The 19,879-nt window shown below is 38.9% G+C and overlaps 1 protein-coding gene and 1 pseudogene across 1 annotated transcript; both read left to right on the top strand.

Moving 5' to 3' along the window:
- Positions 1–12,735: 12,735 nt before the first annotated feature.
- On the top strand, positions 12,736–13,647 carry LOC122659031 (annotated as a pseudogene).
- Positions 13,648–16,368: 2,721 nt separating this feature from the next.
- On the top strand, positions 16,369–19,751 carry LOC122658657 (wax ester synthase/diacylglycerol acyltransferase 4-like). The gene is made up of 5 exons (XM_043853699.1): positions 16,369–17,217; positions 18,269–18,616; positions 19,096–19,233; positions 19,488–19,652; positions 19,707–19,751. The coding sequence occupies exons 1-5, from the start codon at positions 16,405–16,407 to the stop codon at positions 19,707–19,709; spliced, it is 1,467 nt and encodes a 488-aa protein (XP_043709634.1). The 5' UTR covers positions 16,369–16,404; the 3' UTR covers positions 19,710–19,751.
- The last annotated feature ends 128 nt before the right edge of the window (positions 19,752–19,879 follow it).

Genomic DNA, 19,879 nt, shown 5'->3' with positions numbered 1-19,879 from the left:
GGCCCCAGTATCAGTTAGGGGTGTCAACCGGTCGGGCTCGATTGGTCTCGATCGGGCCTAGCCAGGCCTCACAAATTTTAGAGGCTGCACCGTGTTCGACCGTTTAGGCATTCGAGCTTGCCTTGGGCGGGCATGGTACGGTTTCATTTTGGTCGATCGATCGGTATTCGGTCTTTAATCGGGGCAGCCTTATTCGGGCTAAATGAGCCTAAACTGGGTCTAAAACAAGCTAATGAGCCGTTTAACTCTAAACGGTCTCTGAACGGTATGAACTTACTAATTGACATGCAATCAGAATTTTAAGTTCAAACCATCACACCGTTGGGCATTCATTGTACACCTCAACTCAAAATCAAATAAAACTTATCCCAACTAAAATAGCATCAGAACACCGAATAGAAGCACATCTAACAAAGTAAATAGAGAGAAAAATAATAACAGCATACACCGAATAGAAACATTTCTAACAAACTAAGAGGGTAATAAAAAAAATAGCAACACAACACCAAATAGAAGCACATCTAACAAAGTAAGATCTAAAAACTAAAACTAAGCATCATCTCACCTATGTTAAATGTATCTAAATCTAACAAAAAAATACCAAAAACCAACAAAAAAACAAACAAAAAAAACCAAAAATGCTTCACGAAAAAAGAAAGAGATCTGGACGGTTTGTGTTTAGTGAAATTAAACCTCAATTTATGTTGGTAATTACTTTTCTTTTTTTTTGTTTTTTGTTTTGTCTTAATTCATTATCTGGACGGTTTGTCGCCATTGATAAATAAGTTGAAGAGTATCATATCATCCAAAGAAGAATTGCAATTATTAGAAGAGTCCTCCCTTGTAATAACCAAAGATGCTTCACGAAAAAAGAAAGAGATCTTTTAACTTTTGAAACAGTCCTCTTGGTACTTGGGAAGAGACACAAGTAATAATGGAGTTTTTTTGAAACTAGTGGGCCTAAAATCTGCAGAATATACACAAATGCTAACGTCAGAAGAATGTCAGTTGTCGGAAAAATAATCCTTCTCTTTTCTTAGGTCTCAATCTCCAATGTGACCCTTCGTCTCGCTATCGATATTCTTGTTCATGTTCTTTCATCTTCTATCGTCTTTTTCATCATCGTATGTTTTTGGTGAAAGTTTGATGTTGAAATGGTTCAAATAAATCAAAGCTCCTAAGAAGAATTAATGGTTTGTTTGATATGATTGAGCCGTGGCAATATCATATGTTTTTGATACTGAATAAAATCATTTTTAGTATCGAATACAAACGATTTTTTATATTGAATACAAATCGTATCGAGTCGGTTTGGTATCGGTATTAGAAATACAGTTTGTATTTGATACAATACGGTTTCGATATCTATTGTACCATATCAAAATTGTACCAGATTCTCGATACCGTACTAGTCCTTATAGGTTAAGCATGGTCCTAATTATAAATGTCGATTAGGTACCGATCTATGAGCAAGCTCATACTAAATGGACTACAATCGGATGATACAAGTTTGGTCCATGTAACTCCTAATGAGATTCAGTTCTTTAAGATGTAACATGAATATACTTGAGAGGATGTTCTACCATTGGATTAATGACTAAATAAGTAAATCTCAAATTTATTTGGAACTCTATGAGCCTCAATCTCAATGGACATACATATGCTTGCATTTTGAACAATATAAATAGCTTTGATTAAGTGTTCCGTTTATTTTTTATCCATCAACTTCATAGTGCAATAATATTCAATTATCAATTCTATGTTTATACTCGGTCCATAGTCTTTTATATAGCTTACGTAATGCGAGATGATAAATTAATCAAGAAGATTAAGAAAGGATATATTTGGTATAAAATAAAAAATTTATGAGATAATTGAGGTAAAACAAACGACCCATAAACAGGCTTAAATGCGTTCGGCCCGATCAAATGACCGTTGTTACATCCCCTTGCATCATGGACGACACGTTTAATTAACATGTCGGACCAGTTTCGAGCTTTCATCGGTTGAGATAGATCGGTCCTACCGGTGCGGTCTTTGAATTGACACCCTGCATTTTGCCTATGTAGGGATTGAATTGTCAAGAACACCCGGAAAGCCATGCAGCTCAGCGTACTGGGCAATATCGTCATCCAAATGATCCAAATCGATAAACCTCAGCTTTGCTAGCTGGTGCTTCCCATCCAATTCCCTAATTCAGAAAAATCATAGACAGTAGAGTGTAGAACATGGGGGACCTAAAATGCAATTTATCCTTCCAAGTATTGAACGGGGAAAAAAGGAAGGACTGAAAGAGTGATAATCTACTCCAATTCCAAGTCCCAACAGGGAATTATAATTAGTTAATTGGGGTGGCACCTCAAGCTAGGGTGGCAATAGGTGGCCTGGCCAGCCTGAGCTCGGGAAGCTAGCTAGGCCCATGTTTTGTGAGCCTTGCCATGAGATTTGTACAAGAAGCTTGGCCTGGCCCAACCCATTGAATAAGGCCTGGCCCAATATGCACGCCATTATATTTATAAAATATTTATAAGATATTTGTATAAAGAATATGAACACTATCACTATGCCTTTTTTCTTGAGTTTGCTCACACTGGACACATTTTAAGTTAAAAACTGGCCCATATTTATCCTGGGCCTGGGCCCCAGTATCAGTCTAAAAGTCCAGGCCTAGCAAAAAGCTCTTAAACTTGCCAACCCCAACGTCAAGCTCCATTCGCTGCCCAAGCTTTAAGCTAACTTAGTTTGGTGGAGAATTGCAGATTTACTCCAAAATTAAGGATTTGACCAGAAAACTGAGAGCCAATTTCAAATCTTTCTTCCCCAGTATAATTAATTAGGTGCAATGGCTTAAGGGTTTCAACTAGTCGGTCCAACACAGTTTCGGTGGGGGCATTAATCAGTCCCCACCGATTTAGGGATCCACAATGTTACTACATCATTTACTTAATTGGGTGGGCCTCATAGGCTAAACATAAACACGTTTATATTTAGTTGATCGATTACCAATCCTAATCGTGGTCAAGTTAATTGAGTTACTCGAACTATAATAGATCTTTAACTGGGCTAATTGGGCTGTAAATAAGCCATAAGCAAGTTGATTACGCTATAAACTGGCTAATCAAGCTATAAATTAGCTATAAACAATCAGTCTTGGTACGTTACCAATGTTCATTGAGTGCCCACTGGACTACAACCAAGTACCATGAATGTTCGAATAATAATCGGCCTAGGCCCGACAACGAACGATTTTTTTAGTGGGAAAGATCTTTGTTGCTCGCATTTCATCTTCACTGTTCACTAAGATTACCTTCCAACTATTAATGGCGGAATATTTATTTTTCCATTGACCAAAGATATGAAAGAATCCTTGATGGGCTTTCCAATATCAAAATAGGAAGATTGATGATATCCATAGATCTTCAATCCCTTCGGTTAACATAATAAAACTGAAAGTTTTCCTGCAACCTTGCAATCCTTCGGAACTTTTAGACGAAATCTAGATGAATTGCTAACTCATCCACAGTTGGGGCAGGAGGGGCTGGACATGCTGAACCGAGTTGGTGATGTGGCAGCTCAATTTGGCTGGTCTATGGGCCCGGTTGAGCTGATTGTTGTGGACCTGTTGAACTGGTCCATCCTTGATTATGGTGTTGACGGGTATTGACCTCATTGCAATTTTAGGATGCGGGAATGGGCCGCATCACTATCATACTATGGATTTGGAACTTGTTGTTGCCTTTGGTAGGGATCGTGATCCTCTACTGGCAGGTAGTTTGTTAGGAATTTGGGTTTCATCCTAAAAAAACTAGTAGTTAAGGAGAGGGTGCCCAGGTACCTATTAACCCACCCACATCCCCTTTCATAGGGGTGTCAATCGGTCGGGTTCGGTCGGTCTTGGTCGGGCCTAGCTGGGCCTCACCAATTTTATAGGATACACCGTGTCCGACCATTTAGGCATTTGGGCTTGCCTTGGGCGGGCATGGTACGGTTTCATTTCGGTTGGTCGGTGTTCGGTCTTTAATCGAGGTAGCCTTATTCGGGCTAAACAGGTCTAAACCAGGTCCAAAACGGGCTATTGAACCGTTTAACTCTAAACGATGTGGGCTTACTAATTGACATGCAACCAGAATTTTAAGTTCAAATCATCACATTATTGGGCAGTCACGGTACACCTCAACTCAAAATCAAATAAAGCTTATCCCAACTAAAATAGCAGCACAACACCGAATAGAAGCACATCTAACAAAGTAAGTAGAGGGGAATAAAAAAATAGCAGCACAATACCGAATAGAAGCACATCTAACAAAGTATGATCCAAAAACTAAAACTATGCCTCATCTCACCAATAAATATCAAAGACTAACAAAGAAACAAACAAAAAAAAGAAATTTGTAGGGAAGGGGAGGTGAAGTTTATAAGTTAAAGGGTCGAGCTGGGTCGTGCTGTAACCATTCGGAAGACAAACACGTGAAGCATGAGATCCCGATCTCTCCCTCCACATAGGAGTTGATGTGGAGCGTGAGATCAAACCTTGAGAATCCTCGGCCAAACGGGAATTTTCACGCCTCGGCTTTAACACCACTTGTTAAGAACTTGAGTCTCATCCTCAAAAACTAGCCATTAAGGAGAGGGTGCCCAAGTACCTATTAACCCACTCACATCCCCTTTCATATCCGATGCGGGACTATTTTTTCTGCCTTACGCGTGGATATCGCAACACAGCCGTGTGACTGACATGCGATCTCACACTGGTAGGGGAGAAATTAACAAGCTCGTACTAAATGGGCTATAATCAAATTATACAAGTTTGGTCCATGTAACTCCTAATGAGATTCAATCCTTTAAAATGAAATAAAAACATATTTGAGAGAATGTTCATCACTAGATTAATAGCTAAATAAGTAAATCTCAAATTTATTTAAAGCTCTATATGCCTCACTCTCTATGGACATACATATGACGACATTTTGAACAATATAAATAGCCTTGATTCTGTGTTTTGTTTATTTTTGGCCCATCAACTTCATAGTGGAATAATATTCAATTATCAAGTCTATGTTTTTATTCAGTCCATAGCCCTTTATATAGAGCTTACAAAATGTGAGATGATAAATTAATCAAGAAAATTAAGAAAGGATATATTTGGTATAAAATAAGAAATCTATGAGATAATTGGAATAAAATAAACGACTCATAAATAGGCTTAAACGTGTTGGGCTCGGTCGGATGCCCGTCGTTACATCCCCTTGCACCATGAACAGTACGTTTAGCTAACATGTCGGGCCGATTTCAAGCTTTCACCGGTTGAGATAGATTGGTGCGGGCTTTAATTTACACCCCTGAATTTTGCCTATGTAGGGACTGAATTGTCAAGACTCAAGAACACCCTGAAAATCCATGCTGCTCAGCATACTAGGCAATATCGTCATCCAAATGATCCAAAATCAATAAACCTCACCGTTGCTAGCTGGTGCTTCCCATCCAATTCCCTAATTCAGAAAAATCATAGACAATAGAGTGTAGAACATGAGGGACCTAGAATGCAATTTAGCCTTCCAAGTATTGAATGGGATAAAAAGGAAAGACTTAAAGAGTGATAATCTACTCCAATCCCAAGTCCCAACAGGGAATTATAATTAGTTAATTGGGGTGGCACCTCAAGCTAGGGTGGCAATAGGTGGCCTGGCCAGCCTGAGCTCGGGAAGCTAGCTAGGCCCATGTTTTGTGGGCCTTGACATTAGATTTGTACAAAAAGCTCGGCCTGGCCCAACCTATTGAATAAGGCCTGGTCCAATATGCAGGCCATTATATTTATAAGATATAATGTATAAAGAATATGAACACTATCACTATGCCTTTTTTCTTGACTTTGCTCACACTGGACACATTTTAAGTAAAAAACTGGCCCATATTTATCCTGGGCCGGAGCCTGGGCCCCAGTATCAGTCCAAAAGTCCAGGCCTAGCAAAAAGTTTTTAAAGTTACCAACCCTACGTCATGCTCCATGCGCTGCCCAAGCCTTATGCTAACTTAGTTTGGTGGAGAATTGCAGATTTACTCCAAAATTAGGGATTTGACCAGAAAACTGAGAACCAATTTCAAATCTTTCCGCAGTCTAATTAATTAGGTGCAATGGCCTAAGGGCATCAACTAGTCGGTCCAAGACAGTTTCGATGGGGGCAGTAGTCAGTACCCACCGATTTAGGGCTCCACACTGTTACTACATCATTTACTTAATTGAGTCTCATAGACTAAGCATAGACACGTTTATATTTAATCGATCAATTACTAGTCCGTAATCGTGGTCAAGGTAATTTAGCTACTGATCGAACTATAATAGATCTTTAAATGGGGTAATTGGACTGTAAACAAGCCATAAGCAAGTTGATTAAGCTATAAACGGGCTAATCAAGCTATAAACTAGCTATAAACAATCAGTCTTGGTACATCATCAAAGAGAAATTGAATATAGTATATAGTACTATTTGTTTGGAATAAATTTTAACCTACTGTTAGCTGTGGTCCATCCATTGGTTTGCTACTGTTTTATCCAACATCTATCCTGCTTGCTTAATTACTAATATGTATGGAACAAAAAGACTTGATAGAAGTGTTGATATCAACCAATACAAAAAACTCCCATAACCCAAGGGGTGTTGGTCAAAGATCTGGGCCGGGGTGAGCCATTAACTCGGACGTCCTACTGAGATCGATTCCCACTGCCCTCACCTTGGGCCAGCTGCCATCACTCAGTCTCAAGTAGGGATGTAAACAGATCGGATATGAATGCGGATTTTCGGATACCGGTTTACATCCCTAGTCTCAAGCAGGTTGGCTGTTGTGATGGAGGTTAACCGTTGCAGTCAACGCAATGGCCATCCTATAGCCAGGGGGGATTAGTCGGGCCAATGTGCGTGGATACCCCCACACTATCACAAAAAGAGAGAGAGAGAGAGAGAGAACAATTCTCATGGCTATTGAAACCATGGTTCATAATCTTGGGCTTGGATCGTTCTCGGCTGATAACAATCCAATACCAATTCGGATCACCCTAAATCGGCTATATTGGTTTGATTTGCTCCTACTTTTATAAAACTCAGTTTTAATTACCTTTTTACCGTTGGATCATTTCGTTGTTCTACCCATGTTTCCAAATCCTGAAAATCAATCCAATTGTTTGGGAAAATAATCCTCCCCAAATCACTAAAAGTGTGCTATGACATTGTTTCAGATTCATTGTTGGTACTTAGATCCAAAATAAATTCAAGAGAGTGACTTCATAGTAGGGGTGTAAATGAATAACCGACCATATCCATGTCCGTATCCATTTAGCACTTTCGAATCCGTCCGAAAGCTAAATGGATGCGGATATGGAGAGGCTATAGCTATCCAAAAAGCTATATTTATATGTAAACGGATAAAATATCCAATCCGTATCCGTATCCGTTTAGCAATATCAGAATCCTTCTGAAAGCTAATCAGATGCGGATGCGAATGCGGATATAGCACTATCCGAGCCGAATCTGATCCGTTTACATCCCTACTTCATAGTCCATGTTTTTTTTTTTTTCTTTCAAAAATGAAAGAAAAACAAACAAACCTTAATAAAAGAAAGAGTTTACAAAGTAATTAGTACAATTCTCAAAAATAATCCTAACTCTATCAGTTTGAGTTCTTTTTGCACATTCATTGTTGGTAGATCAAAAAAACAAAATCCAAGGGACAAAGTTATTGTTAAATGAGAGTGACTTCATAGTCCATGTTACAAGAACATAGACATTGCATGCATGAAAGCTTATACCTAGTCAAGAAAAAAGGTCTTTACCAAAAAAAGTCAAGGAAAAAAAGGTTATGAAGACCCACTTATGCCAATTCAACCTAGTCAAGTAAAAAGGAGGGAGTAACACAAGAAGACAACCATAATAAATAGGGAAAATTACATATATCTTCTCTGTACTTTGATCTAATTACACGTTCCTCTCCTTGATTTTCCCACCTTACATTCGATTCCCCTTTAGTTTTTCAAAAATTATTAATTCCTCACCTACCGTTAGCATCTGTCTATTATGTGCTGACATGGCGTAGTTAGATTTTTTATAATGCCCAAACTAACCCTTGGTCATTTGAGATGACCCTTTTGCCCTGCATTTCATACCATAACACCTCTCTTTGCAACCCATTTCCATATTGTAAACATGGATATCTGATTGCTACTCCAAGATAAAAACGTGGCCTAGGAATCTAGGATATCACCTCCTCGGCCCCTCTCTCTCTCACTCCCTGTGTTGTATTGGTGCCAAAGTAGAGACGTATTGCAGCAGCAGCTCCATAATAAATATGGTAGATACATATAGTAATCCCTCTGTTCCCTGCCATGTTTTTAATGCCACAAGACTTAGTCCATGATAAAAATATGGGAAAAAGAGAACACTATCTGGTCCCATGCGGCGGGCAGCCCCTATGCCAAGACACAGAGCTGTACAAAATGACTATTATGTCCTCAAGAATTTTCGCCTTTCCATGGAGGTGCAGAGATAATTTCGTACAGGGGCTGCATGCTAGAAGAGTTTAATAATTAATAACTTTGCGTGCACGGATAGAAGAGTATTAACATTGCATGAAAAGCTAATACCACCTAAAAAAGGTTTTGAAGACCCACCTATACAGTTATACCAACCTAGTCAAGCAAAAACTAATGATGAAGGGTTAATTAAGGATAATCTATCTAGCCATTTAGTATTGCAAAAAAGTAAACCTAAAACGATGTAGAAAAAAATGGAAATCATAAACAAACTGTCATACAACTAAACACAAGGATTTGCGTGGTTTGACAATATTGCCTAACTCTATGGTAATTTAGGGAGATCTGATTCACTATCAACAGAGGATACAGTTACAGTCACTTGTCATCACACCTCTCTCAGATATCTATAGAGAAAAAACTCTCGCTACAAATTTATAGTGAAACCTTATACAAGAATTTTACCGAAATACTCATATAGCTCTTATAAAAATTTCTAGGACTGCTTCTACCAAACGCCTGCATGGACTCACTAGTTCCTTGATTGAAACCCTACCAGTAATATATAAGGGTGTCAATTTGGGACCAGAATCGAAAATCTTACCTGAACTGTCCCGCTAAAACCAGTACCATTGGGAATCCCGTCCCAGAACCATCTCATCTGATTTATTATTCGGTACCAAAATCAGATCCCAATACCATCTTGTTTATTAATGGGATGATCCAATACCGGGTTTTAATGAGATGGTTCCGATTCTAGTCCCAAATTGACATCCTTAAGTTTGAGCACTTTTTGCACATTCATTGTTGGTAGATCCAAAATAAATGCAAGGGACAAAGTTATTGTTAAGTGAGAGGAACTTCATATTTTAAGTTAAAAACTGACCCATATTTCTTCTGGTCTTGGGCCTGGGCCCAGTATCAGTCGAAAAGTCCAGGCCTAGCAGAAAGTTCGTAAACATGCCAATTTCTAGGTCAGGCTCCATGCGCTGCCCAAGCTTTTTGGTGTAGAATTGCAGATTTACACCAAAATAAGGGATCTGACCAGAAAACTGAGAACCAATTTCATACCTGTCTTCCCCAGTATAATTAATTGGGTGCAATGGCCTAAGGGTTTCAACTAGTCGGTCCAGGACAGTTTCGGTGGGGGCATTAATCAGTCCCCACCGATTTAGGGCTCCACACTGTTACTACATCATTTACTTAAATGTGCCTCATAAGCTAAGCATAGGCAAATTTATATTTAGTCAATCGATTATCGGTCTGTAATCGTGGTCAAGTTAATTGGGTTACTCAGAACTATAATAGATCTTTAAATGGGTTAATTGGGCTGTAAACAAGTCATAAGCAAGTTGATTAAGCTATAAACGGCGTAATCAGGCTATAAACTAGCTATAAACAATCAGTCTTGGTACATCATCAAAGTCTTGGTACGTTATCAATGTTCATCGAGTACCCACTGGACTACAACCAAGTACCACGAATGGCTGAATAATAATCGGCCTAGGGCCAGCAAAGAATTTTTTATTTTTTTTGTTTGATAAAAAGCAACGAACCGTTTACTAACCGACCTGAGTTTGAGCCTGATCTGAGTTAATAATCTACTGTTATTCATTTTCTAAGAGCAATTGAATATAGTATACAGTACACTATTTGTTTGGAATAAATCTGAACAAAAAGACTTGATAGAAGTGTTGATATCAACCAATACAGAAAACAGTTCCCATAACCCAAGGGGTGTTGGCCAGTGGTAAAGATCTGGGGGCGAGCCGTTAACTCGGACGTCCTACTGAGATTGAATCCCACTGCCCTCACCTTGGGCCAGCCATCACTCAGTCTCAAGTAGGGATGTAAACGCATCGGATACGGATGCGGATTTTCGGATACCTGTTTACATCCCTAGTCTCAAGCAGGTTGGCTGCTGTGATGGAAGTTAACTGTTGCAGTCAGCACGGTTGCCATCCTGTAGACGGGGGGATTAGTTGGGCCAATGTGCCCAGATACCCCACGCTATCACAAAGAGAGAGAGAGAGAGACAACAATTTCCATGACTATTGAAACCATGGTTCATAATCTTGGACTTGGATCATTCTTGGCTGATAACGATTCAATACCAATTCAGATCGCCCTAAATCGGCCATATAGGTTTGATTTGCCCCTACTTTTTATAAAACTCAGTTTTAATTACCTTTTCACCCTTGGGTCATTTCATTCTTCTACCCATGTTTCCAAATCCTAACAATCAATCCAATTGTTTGAGAAAATAATCATCTCCAATTTCCTAAAAGTGTGTAGTGTGGCAGTGCTAGGTGGAGATGTCAACATCTAATAGCTTGGACATCCAACGGTACTGAGCTAGAGAAAAAAGACCAAAAAAAAAAAGAAAGAAATCAATAAGCATAGACCGTTGGATGTCCGAGCTCCTGGTGTCTACATCTCCACCTAACACTATGGTACTGCATACTTTTAGGAATCGGAGAGGATTAAGTGGTTGCGTATCCCAATGACATTGTTGCACATTCATTGTTGGTAGATCCAAAATAAATGCAAGAGACACTTTTTTTTGTTTGTTTTGATAAAAGGAGAGATCCAAAATAAATGCAAGAGAGTGACTTTTTTTTGTTTGTTTTGATAAAAGGAGAGAGTGACTTCATGGCCCATGTTTTTTTTTTTTTTAAAATAAAAGATAACAAATAAACCTTAACAAAAGAAAGAGTTTACAAAGTTGGTTCAATTGTCAAAAATATTCCTAACTCTATCAATTTGAGCTCTTTTTGCACATTCATTGTTGGTAGATCCAAAATAAATGCAAGGGACAAAGTTATTGTTAAGTGAAAGACACTTCATAATCAATGTTTTTGATGAAAGTGTAATCACACAAACCACATTGATTATGAGGTTAATCTGCTTCTAACATTGATTATGAAACAGAGACATTAGATGCATGAAAAGCTTATACCACCCATAGTTAGCAAAAATGGGAACGATAATAAAATGAAGTTTTACGGTATGGGTTTTAAACGGTAAAAAATTACAAACGGACTGTCAAATAAAACGGTCAAAAATATAGAGAACGGTAAAAAACGGAAAACGGATGGTACGGGTTTTAAACGTTTATATTTCAAAAAAAACGAAACCAAAAAAACTCTACTATTCTCATATAAATTGAGGAATTTTTATTTGAAATACATGCTTCTATTTCCGGTATCCATGCATTGACTTTGAATTGAAGGTGCTATCATGAAAAATGTAGCCCTTCGAGTCATCTTTACGTTGGTGAAAGAATCAAACCGATCAGAGTTCGGGAGAGAAAGATATGATCAGTTAAGTCCAAGGTCTTAAAAAACACCAAAAAAAGGAAAACGTGTTTTAAATGTGTTTTAAACGCGTTTAAAACGGGAATGCTTGCCGTTTGCTGTTTTTTTCCGTATGTTTGAGAAGCATACGGCAAAACATGTTTAAAACGGTAAAATACGAGAACGTCTGTTTAAATTTTGCTAACAGTGATACCACCTACTTAGTTAAGGAAAAAAAGTTTTGAAGACCCACTTATACCAACCTAGTCAACCAAAAAGGAGAGAGTAAAGTCGTCCTTGAATTGAAGGAGGATTTGAGGAATCAAAATTACAACCGTAACGAAAGAAGACGATCATAATAAATAGGGTAAAATACACATACCCCCTATAATGCACCCAATATTTCTCATGCCCTCTTAAGGTTCTGGCAAGTCCACACACTTCCCCTCAAAATTCCACGTATCACCTCTACTTTACCCCCCTAAAACCATTTAAGTCCACACTGTTAATTTTAGGCGTTAATATGATAACGTGAAGAAGAAGAAGGTAATGTACAATTGTATCATTTTTAAGGCATAATTACAAAACAGCCCTTAAATGGTTACAACAAAAAACAAGAATGGTGAAAAAGTGAAATACCCAAATTGCCCTCCCTTGTCCTTTTCCCTTTCTTCCTTTCTCTCTCTCATTTTCCCTTTTGCGATCGAAGAACAGGGAGAACATTCCCCAAACCCTAGCTAGAGCTCAGCGTCGCCCCCCTTGACAGCTTCCTATAACCCATCTAAAATCTAGAATCCCCTGAATCTCATAATGGATTATCGTTGCTGAAACAGCAAGGACGCGAACTTGCCCATAGGAATCTATAGCAATAACACTCACTCCCAGCCTTTGGGCAAGAACCCATGGCTGCTGCCCCCAATGCGTCAGCTCATGAATGCCACAACCCCATCGCTGGAGATGGAACTACCGGGATTCCGGTTCCATCCCACGGAAGAAGAGCTTCTAGACTTCTATCTCAAGAACGTAGTTTTCGGGAAGAAATTACATTTCGTATTATCGGCTTCCTCAATATCTATCATCACGACCCTTGGGACTTGCCTGGTAATTAATATGATTTGATTGTGAATTCCACTTCTTTAATATCAATTAGTTATTTTTGTATAATTAGTATTAATTCTAATTCGTGGGTGATGTTTACAAATTGTTAATGGCAACTTGCAGGGCTAGCCAAGATTGGGGGGAGAGAGTGGTACTTCTTCGTGCCGAGAGACAGAAAGCACGACAACGGTGGACGGCAAACCGCACCACAGAGAATGGGTTTTGGAAGGAAACTGGATCTGATCGTCACATCCGTAGCTTATCCAACCCAAAAAGGCTCATCGGTCTCAGCAAGACATCGTCTTCTACAAAGGCAGAGCTCCTTGTGGTTTCAAGACCGATTGGGTCATGAATGATTATGGCATGCCCGATTCCTCCTCCTCCTCCTACTTACTCAAGGTATACCATAGAGGAAGCCTAAATGCTCTCTTTACAGTCGCAAAAAAAAAAAAAAAAAAGAAAGAAGAAAAAAATTTTAATGCCCAAATGTTCTGTTACGGATTGGTTGTGTAATTGTGTTGCTTGATTTTATTGTCTTTACAGGAGGACATAGTACTGTGCAAGATCTATAGGAAAGCAACTTCCTTGAAAGTCCTAGAGCAGAGGGCAGCCATGGAAGAAGATACCATGACGCAACAACAACCCTGTGAGGCATCTTCATGGACGACAATGGATGCCGAGGTCTCAATGTTGGAGCAACAGGAAAGCTTCAAGGTGTTGGTGGAGGAATAAGCAAGGGAGGTGGACTCGGTAGTGAAATTTGTATCGGAGGAGGAGTTAGAGGTGGTGCTGGAGGTGGGGCTTCATGGTGATCGGTGGTGGTAGTATTGAGAATCTACATTGTAAAAGAAGATAATGAGTTGGCCAAGATGACGGTATTTTGGTTTTTTTAAATTTTAGAAATTGTTAAAAGTAAGGGTGGTTTGGTTAATAAAAAAAGTTTTTAATATTTAAAACCTAAAATTATCTGTGGACTTAAATGGTTTTACGGGGGAAAAAAGTAAGGGTGGTACGTGGAATTTTGAGGGGGTGCATGTGACTTGTCAGAACTTTAGGGGACACGAGAAATATTGGATGCATTTTAGGGGTATGCGTATTTTACCCTAATAAATATGGTGGATACCCTTTCCTGTCTTGCATGGATGATTGCTACTCAAAGATAAAAACGTGTGGTATAAATTCATCTCAACGTTGGGACGTGGCCTAGGATCACCTCTCTCTCTCTCTGATACAGGTGAAATATATATTGTCCATGAAATTTAGGAAATTGAATAAAGGGTGAGGATCATACAACTAAAAGTATACCTAATGTGCATCAATGTAAAAGGTTACAATCCAGTACCTTCCATGAATTGTAATTCATAGCCATGGAGTAGTAATATTCAAATATCATTTCAATCCCAATCGCCAACGCAAGAGATCTAATCCAATGTTTTTGAGCGATAACCCTAACCATGCTTACTCGAATATCAAACTCGCTCTGAAATCTTCAAAATAAAAAGTAAGCTTGATTTCGGCTATTTTAATATGCTTGTTAAGATCCTCTTGTGACTAAAGAGGTTTCAAGGGTGAAAATGGATTTATTTGGAGACCCCGGCCCCTTAGAAATCAATTACTTAGTCGATTTTAAAATAAGCAAGGGATTTAAAAACAAATGATGAAGGGTTAATTAAGGATAATCTATCTAGCCATTCAGTATTGCAAAAAATAAACCTAAAACAATGTAGAAAAAAACTATCACACAACTAAACACAAGGATTGACTACTTTGAGGTAGGGAGATTTGATTCACTATCAAAGGAGGATACAGTTTCAGTCACTTCTCCTCACATCTCTCTCAGATATCTACAGAGAAAAATTCTCGCTACAAATTTATAGTGAAACCTTATACAAGAATTTCACCGAAATACCCATATAGCCCTTAAAAAAAATTTCGAGGACTGCTGCTACCAAACTCCTGCATGGACTCACTAGCTCCTTGAAACCCTGCCAGTCATATATAAGGGTTTAAATTTGGGACCAGAATAAAAAATCTTACTTGAACCGTCCCACTAAAACCGGTACCGTTGGGAATCCCGTCCCAGAACCATCCCATCCCATTTATTATTCGGTACCAAAATCAGATCCCAGTACCATCTCATTGATTAATGGGATGGTCCGATACCGGGTTTTAACGAGACGTTCCCGATTCTGGTCCCAAATTGACATCCTTAAGTTTGAGCACTTTGTGCACATTCATTGTTGGGAGATTGTTATGTGCCTAATGGGGCCCACTATAGTGTATGGGCACTAGATTGGGCCAGCCTAGTATGGGATAGGTTAAAGGACTTGATTTTACGTGTTCCATCAGCATCGGAACTTTTGGCATATTGATCAAGTACCTAACATTTGGTATCAAAGCTGGGCACCAGGTCAAGGGTTCGAGTCACGGAAAGGGCTACCTGCCGCCAGGCAAAAATCTTGGAGCAGAGTGAAGCCACTTGGAACGGGCTACCTACCGCCAGAGTGAAAGCTACCTAGAGTGAGAGCCACCGAAGACGACGGCTACGGAAGCGTGGTGGTCTGTTATGTGCTTAATGGGGCCCACTATAGTGTATGAACACTAGATTGGGCCAGCCTAGTATAGGATAAATTAAAGGGCTTGATTTAACGCGTTCCATCAGCTTCGGAGCTTTTGGCGCATTGGTCAAGTACCTAACAGAGATCCAAAATAAATGGAAGGGACAAAGACACATTACATGCATGAAAAGCTTATACCACCTACCTAGTTAAGGAAAAATGGTTTTTGAAGACCCACTTATTCAGTTATATCAACCTAGTCAAGCAAAAACTAATGATGAAGGGTTAATTAAGGATAATCTATCTAGTCATTCAGTATTGCAAAAAGTAAACCTAAAACGATGTAGAAAAAAAATGGAAATCGTAAACAAACTATCATACAACTAAACATAAGGATTTGCGTGGTTCGACAATGTTGCCTACGTCCATGGTAAGGGAGATCTAATTCACTATCAACAGAGGATACAGTCACAGTCACTTGTCCTCACACCTCTCTCAGATATCTACAGAGAAAAAACTCTCGCTACAAATTTATAGTGAAACCTTATATAACAATTTTACTAGCCTATAAACAATTTTTTAAAAACTGCTGCTGCCAAACGCCTGCATGGACTCACTAGTTCCTTGAGGCCCTGAGAGTAATATATAAGAGTGTCAATTTGGGACCAGATTCGAGAATCGTACCTAAACCATCCCTCTAAAATCGGTACCGGACTGTCCCATTAATAAACCGGTGTCAATTTTCTCACCCTTTAGTAACAATAGAAAAGTTAAACATCAGAAATCACACATCTATACGTTACCCTACGTCCCTACCCTTCTTTTTTTTTTACTGCCAAATGCTTTATAAAAAGGCTTCAACCATGAGATGAGCAGAACAGAGAATCAAAGATACAGAGTTCTCTAATCCAAATTCCAAAAGAAGTCATCAATGGCGTCTACATTATCTAAGCAGCAGCAGAAACAAGCACTACTCAAAATAGAAGAAGAAGAAGAAGAAGAAACCTATAGATTTCCACCTCTTAGCCCACTTTCTGAATACATCAATAGCTCTGCTCTTTCAATTCCCATCATAGGTGTTTACGAGCTAGAAATCCCCATGTCCAAATCTCAAACCTTTGATTTCCTCAGAGATGTCTTCATACCTATCCACTCACGCTTCTCCTCCATTATTGTGAAAGACAAGAAAGGCATCCAACGGTGGAAGAGGGTCGATGTTATGATCGATGATCACATCTTCGTCCCAACCTTTTCTACGGCCGGATTATCATCACAAGACTATGATGATCTCTTGGAGGAATACTTATCCAAGATAATTTTAGAACCGCAACCAAACACTCGGCCTTTATGGGATGTTCATGTCTTCATGTACCCAACAAGCAACGCCGCAGGGACTCTTATTTTTAAGATCAATCATGCTATTGGCGATGGTTACTCACTCATGGCTGGTCTCTTTTCTATCTATAAGAGAGCTGATAACCCTTCTCTTCCTCTTACTTTCCCTGATGTTGCCCCAAGAATGACAAAATATACAAGCAAGTGGAAGAAAGTTAAAGGCCTTGTTTCTATGTGTATCAATACTTTCACAGATTCAGCTTGGAGTGTGTTGCAGGGAACAATCATGGAAGACGGCAAAACCGCAATTCGATCGGCGAATCCTAGAGTTGAATTCGAGCCCATTTCAGTTCAAACTGTTGTCTATTCCCTTGATGAACTTAAGCGAATCCAGTCCAACGTTGGAGGAGTAAGTAGTTCATTTTTGTTCCCCTGGTGGCCTCAACTCATTAATTAAGAATTACATTAAAGTACATGTTTTGTATCATATTTTTAATTTATTAATCTGTACGTTAGGAGCTCTTATTTAATCCTTACTAAGTAATTCTTACTAACCCAAAATAATATTTAGGAAGTGATGTTAATTTCTATTTAAGATTAAGAAGTGAAAATTTTCAGTTTGGAAAATGAAAAACAAAAAAATAAAAAAGCTGAAACAGGACTGCTCTTCATTGATTGTCGATCCACCTGTTGACCCCCTCATCCAGAATTTGGTCAATACTTTTAAGGGATAAGGCCCACCGCTGGTTGACAAGCATGTGTCTTCCTGTTTTCTCCTCTTTTGGAAAAGACCCTCATACCCTTCTATGTCCGGTCCTGTGGTAGGTGTATGTCGTTAGCTTATTGAAAGCTGACATCATAGCCAACCCTCTCCCTGATCTTAATCAGTCGCCTAAATCATAGTTCAAAATCTCCTTTCGAAGGGTTTTTTCAATCGGATCAAAATAAGCAAAATATTGAAATTTCAACAAAATTTCATCAAAACAGTGTATTTTTTTTAGGACAAGAGATCTCTATTTGATCGCATAATCTTTACACAAGCGTCTGGTCCAATGGGTGAACACGCCTGGGTATCTACCCAGGGAGCAGAAGCATCATCTCACTATGCCTGTGAAAGGGGGAAGGAAACACCATCAAGTAGAGATCTTTTTCCCTTTTTTTATGTGAGTTTCGCTTGGCCATTTCAAGTGTGGCAAACGATTGAAATTATCCATATGACACAAAATTTTCAGCCGAAAAAATGCATTTTTGTGACCAAAATGAGCAAAATTTCGGTGCAACATTGCTGATTTTGTGTTTTGCCTCTTGTTTCACCTCGGGCATGTTGAAATTAGTGAAGTTTTGATGAGTTTTTGAGCTATACCTAAAACACAAACAAAAATTAAACTTGTAGTAGTGATTACTATAATTTTGTTTTTATGTAGAGTGGTATTGATTAAATTAAAAACTTGAACACACAGACTGTGAATGAAGTGATCACAGGGGTGATATCATATGCAATCCAATTGTACATGCAAAAGACGGGGAACGTGAGTAATGGTGAACGAATGACTGCATTAGTTGTGATGAACGCGAGGATGTTGAAAGGGTTTAATACAGTGGGAGATATGTTAAAAGCTAACATTTGGGGAAACCATTTTAGCTTCTTGCATGTAATGCTTCCTTCCAAGTTTAAGGATCTCAAGAATATGGATCCCATGGACTTTGTTGTTCAAGCTAAGGATGAGATGAGAAGGAGGAGGAATTCCATGGCTCTTTATCTCACCAGAAGAATATTGGGAGTTTTCAGGAAAATCGGAGGACCTGAGGTTAGTCTTTAGATTTTTCTGATGATCTTATCATTATTATTATTACTATTATTTTTCTAAAAGCAAGTCTTTTAATCAAAATTTTGGGATTGAGCTCCTCTCTAGGGAGCCCAGCGCCTAGGGAGTTTCCGGAGGGCATCCAGATGTTGGGCTGTGCCGCACACATCCCGATGGTTGATTGGACATGCACCGGGATGTGTGAGGCATACCCTAGCCCTTGGATGCCCCCTAGGGTACTCCCTGGAGAGGAGCTGGATCCAAAATTTTGATGTATCATCATTTATTAATTGTTTTCTCCTTCCCTGGATTTTGATATATCAGCTTTGATTGTTGATTGTTTTGATCTTATCAAGAGTTACCCTTTTGGTTTGCTTTTATTGGCCTCGATGTTGTGCTTTGCTCTTTTGCTTTAATATATTTTCATTCACTCCCAAAAAAAAAATTAGAAGATGAAAATTATTTTTGGGTATTGCTTGTAGGCGGCTGCGAGGCATGTCTATTCAATCTGGAATAACACAAGCGTCACCATATCAAGTTTGGTTGGACCATCACAGAAAATGGCCATAGCAAGCCATCCCATTAACAACTTCTATTTCACTTTGGCTGGTGTTCCTCAGGTACATCGATATGAGTCCAAAATTTTTACTCATGTGAGGTGCCACCACACATGGTGAGGGCCAATGAAGTGAAATCTCCACTCCCATCTGACTTAGGGGTCAGAAGAGGTCATATGGACGACGATATTCCTTCTCATTGGCCCTCCCCGTCTGGGGTATATGGATACCAGTCTGGAGTCTCTCTCTCTCTCTCTCAATCAAGAGTTTTATATATAGGTTAATAAATAAAAAATTGTGGGTTTGGAATACTGCAGAGCTTAGTATTTACCATTGTGAGCTATATGGGAAAGCTAAGGGTGGTGGTGAGGACGCAGAAATCGTTCATCAACTGCCGACTGTTCGTTTCATGTATGAATGAAGCCTATGAAAACATCTCTGAAGCAGCTTTTGGAATGGATACTCATCACAAGATATCCAACTAATTATATATATATATATATATATATATATATATATATATATATATACATTCATAACATGTGTGTTTATGTCGAAGGATTATCCTCTTCTCCTCCCCTAATAAAAGAAATTAAGTCTTAAATTTTGAGGGGAATGAATGTTATTCATTTTAATCCCATCCCCAGTCTTCCCTATTATGTGATCCAGATTCTGTGTTATATAATCTTATTACCAAGAAATTAAATAA

The sequence above is a fragment of the Telopea speciosissima genome, chromosome 4 (assembly GCF_018873765.1).
Source record: "Telopea speciosissima isolate NSW1024214 ecotype Mountain lineage chromosome 4, Tspe_v1, whole genome shotgun sequence".
In the NCBI taxonomy this organism is placed as follows: domain Eukaryota; kingdom Viridiplantae; phylum Streptophyta; class Magnoliopsida; order Proteales; family Proteaceae; genus Telopea; species Telopea speciosissima.
This window is presented reverse-complemented; position numbering and strand designations above follow the sequence as displayed.

What these genes read in the sequence shown, in the direction of transcription:
- LOC122658657 (XM_043853699.1), top strand. Translation starts at nt 16,405, where the DNA reads ATGGCGTCTACATTATCTAAGCAGCAGCAGAAACAAGCACTACTCAAA. An exon ending in TCCAGTCCAACGTTGGAGGA is followed by an intron (nt 17,218 to 18,268) that starts GTAAGTAGTTCA and finishes TTGAACACACAG; the next exon opens with ACTGTGAATGAAGTGATCAC. An exon ending in GGAAAATCGGAGGACCTGAG is followed by an intron (nt 18,617 to 19,095) that starts GTTAGTCTTTAG and finishes TATTGCTTGTAG; the next exon opens with GCGGCTGCGAGGCATGTCTA.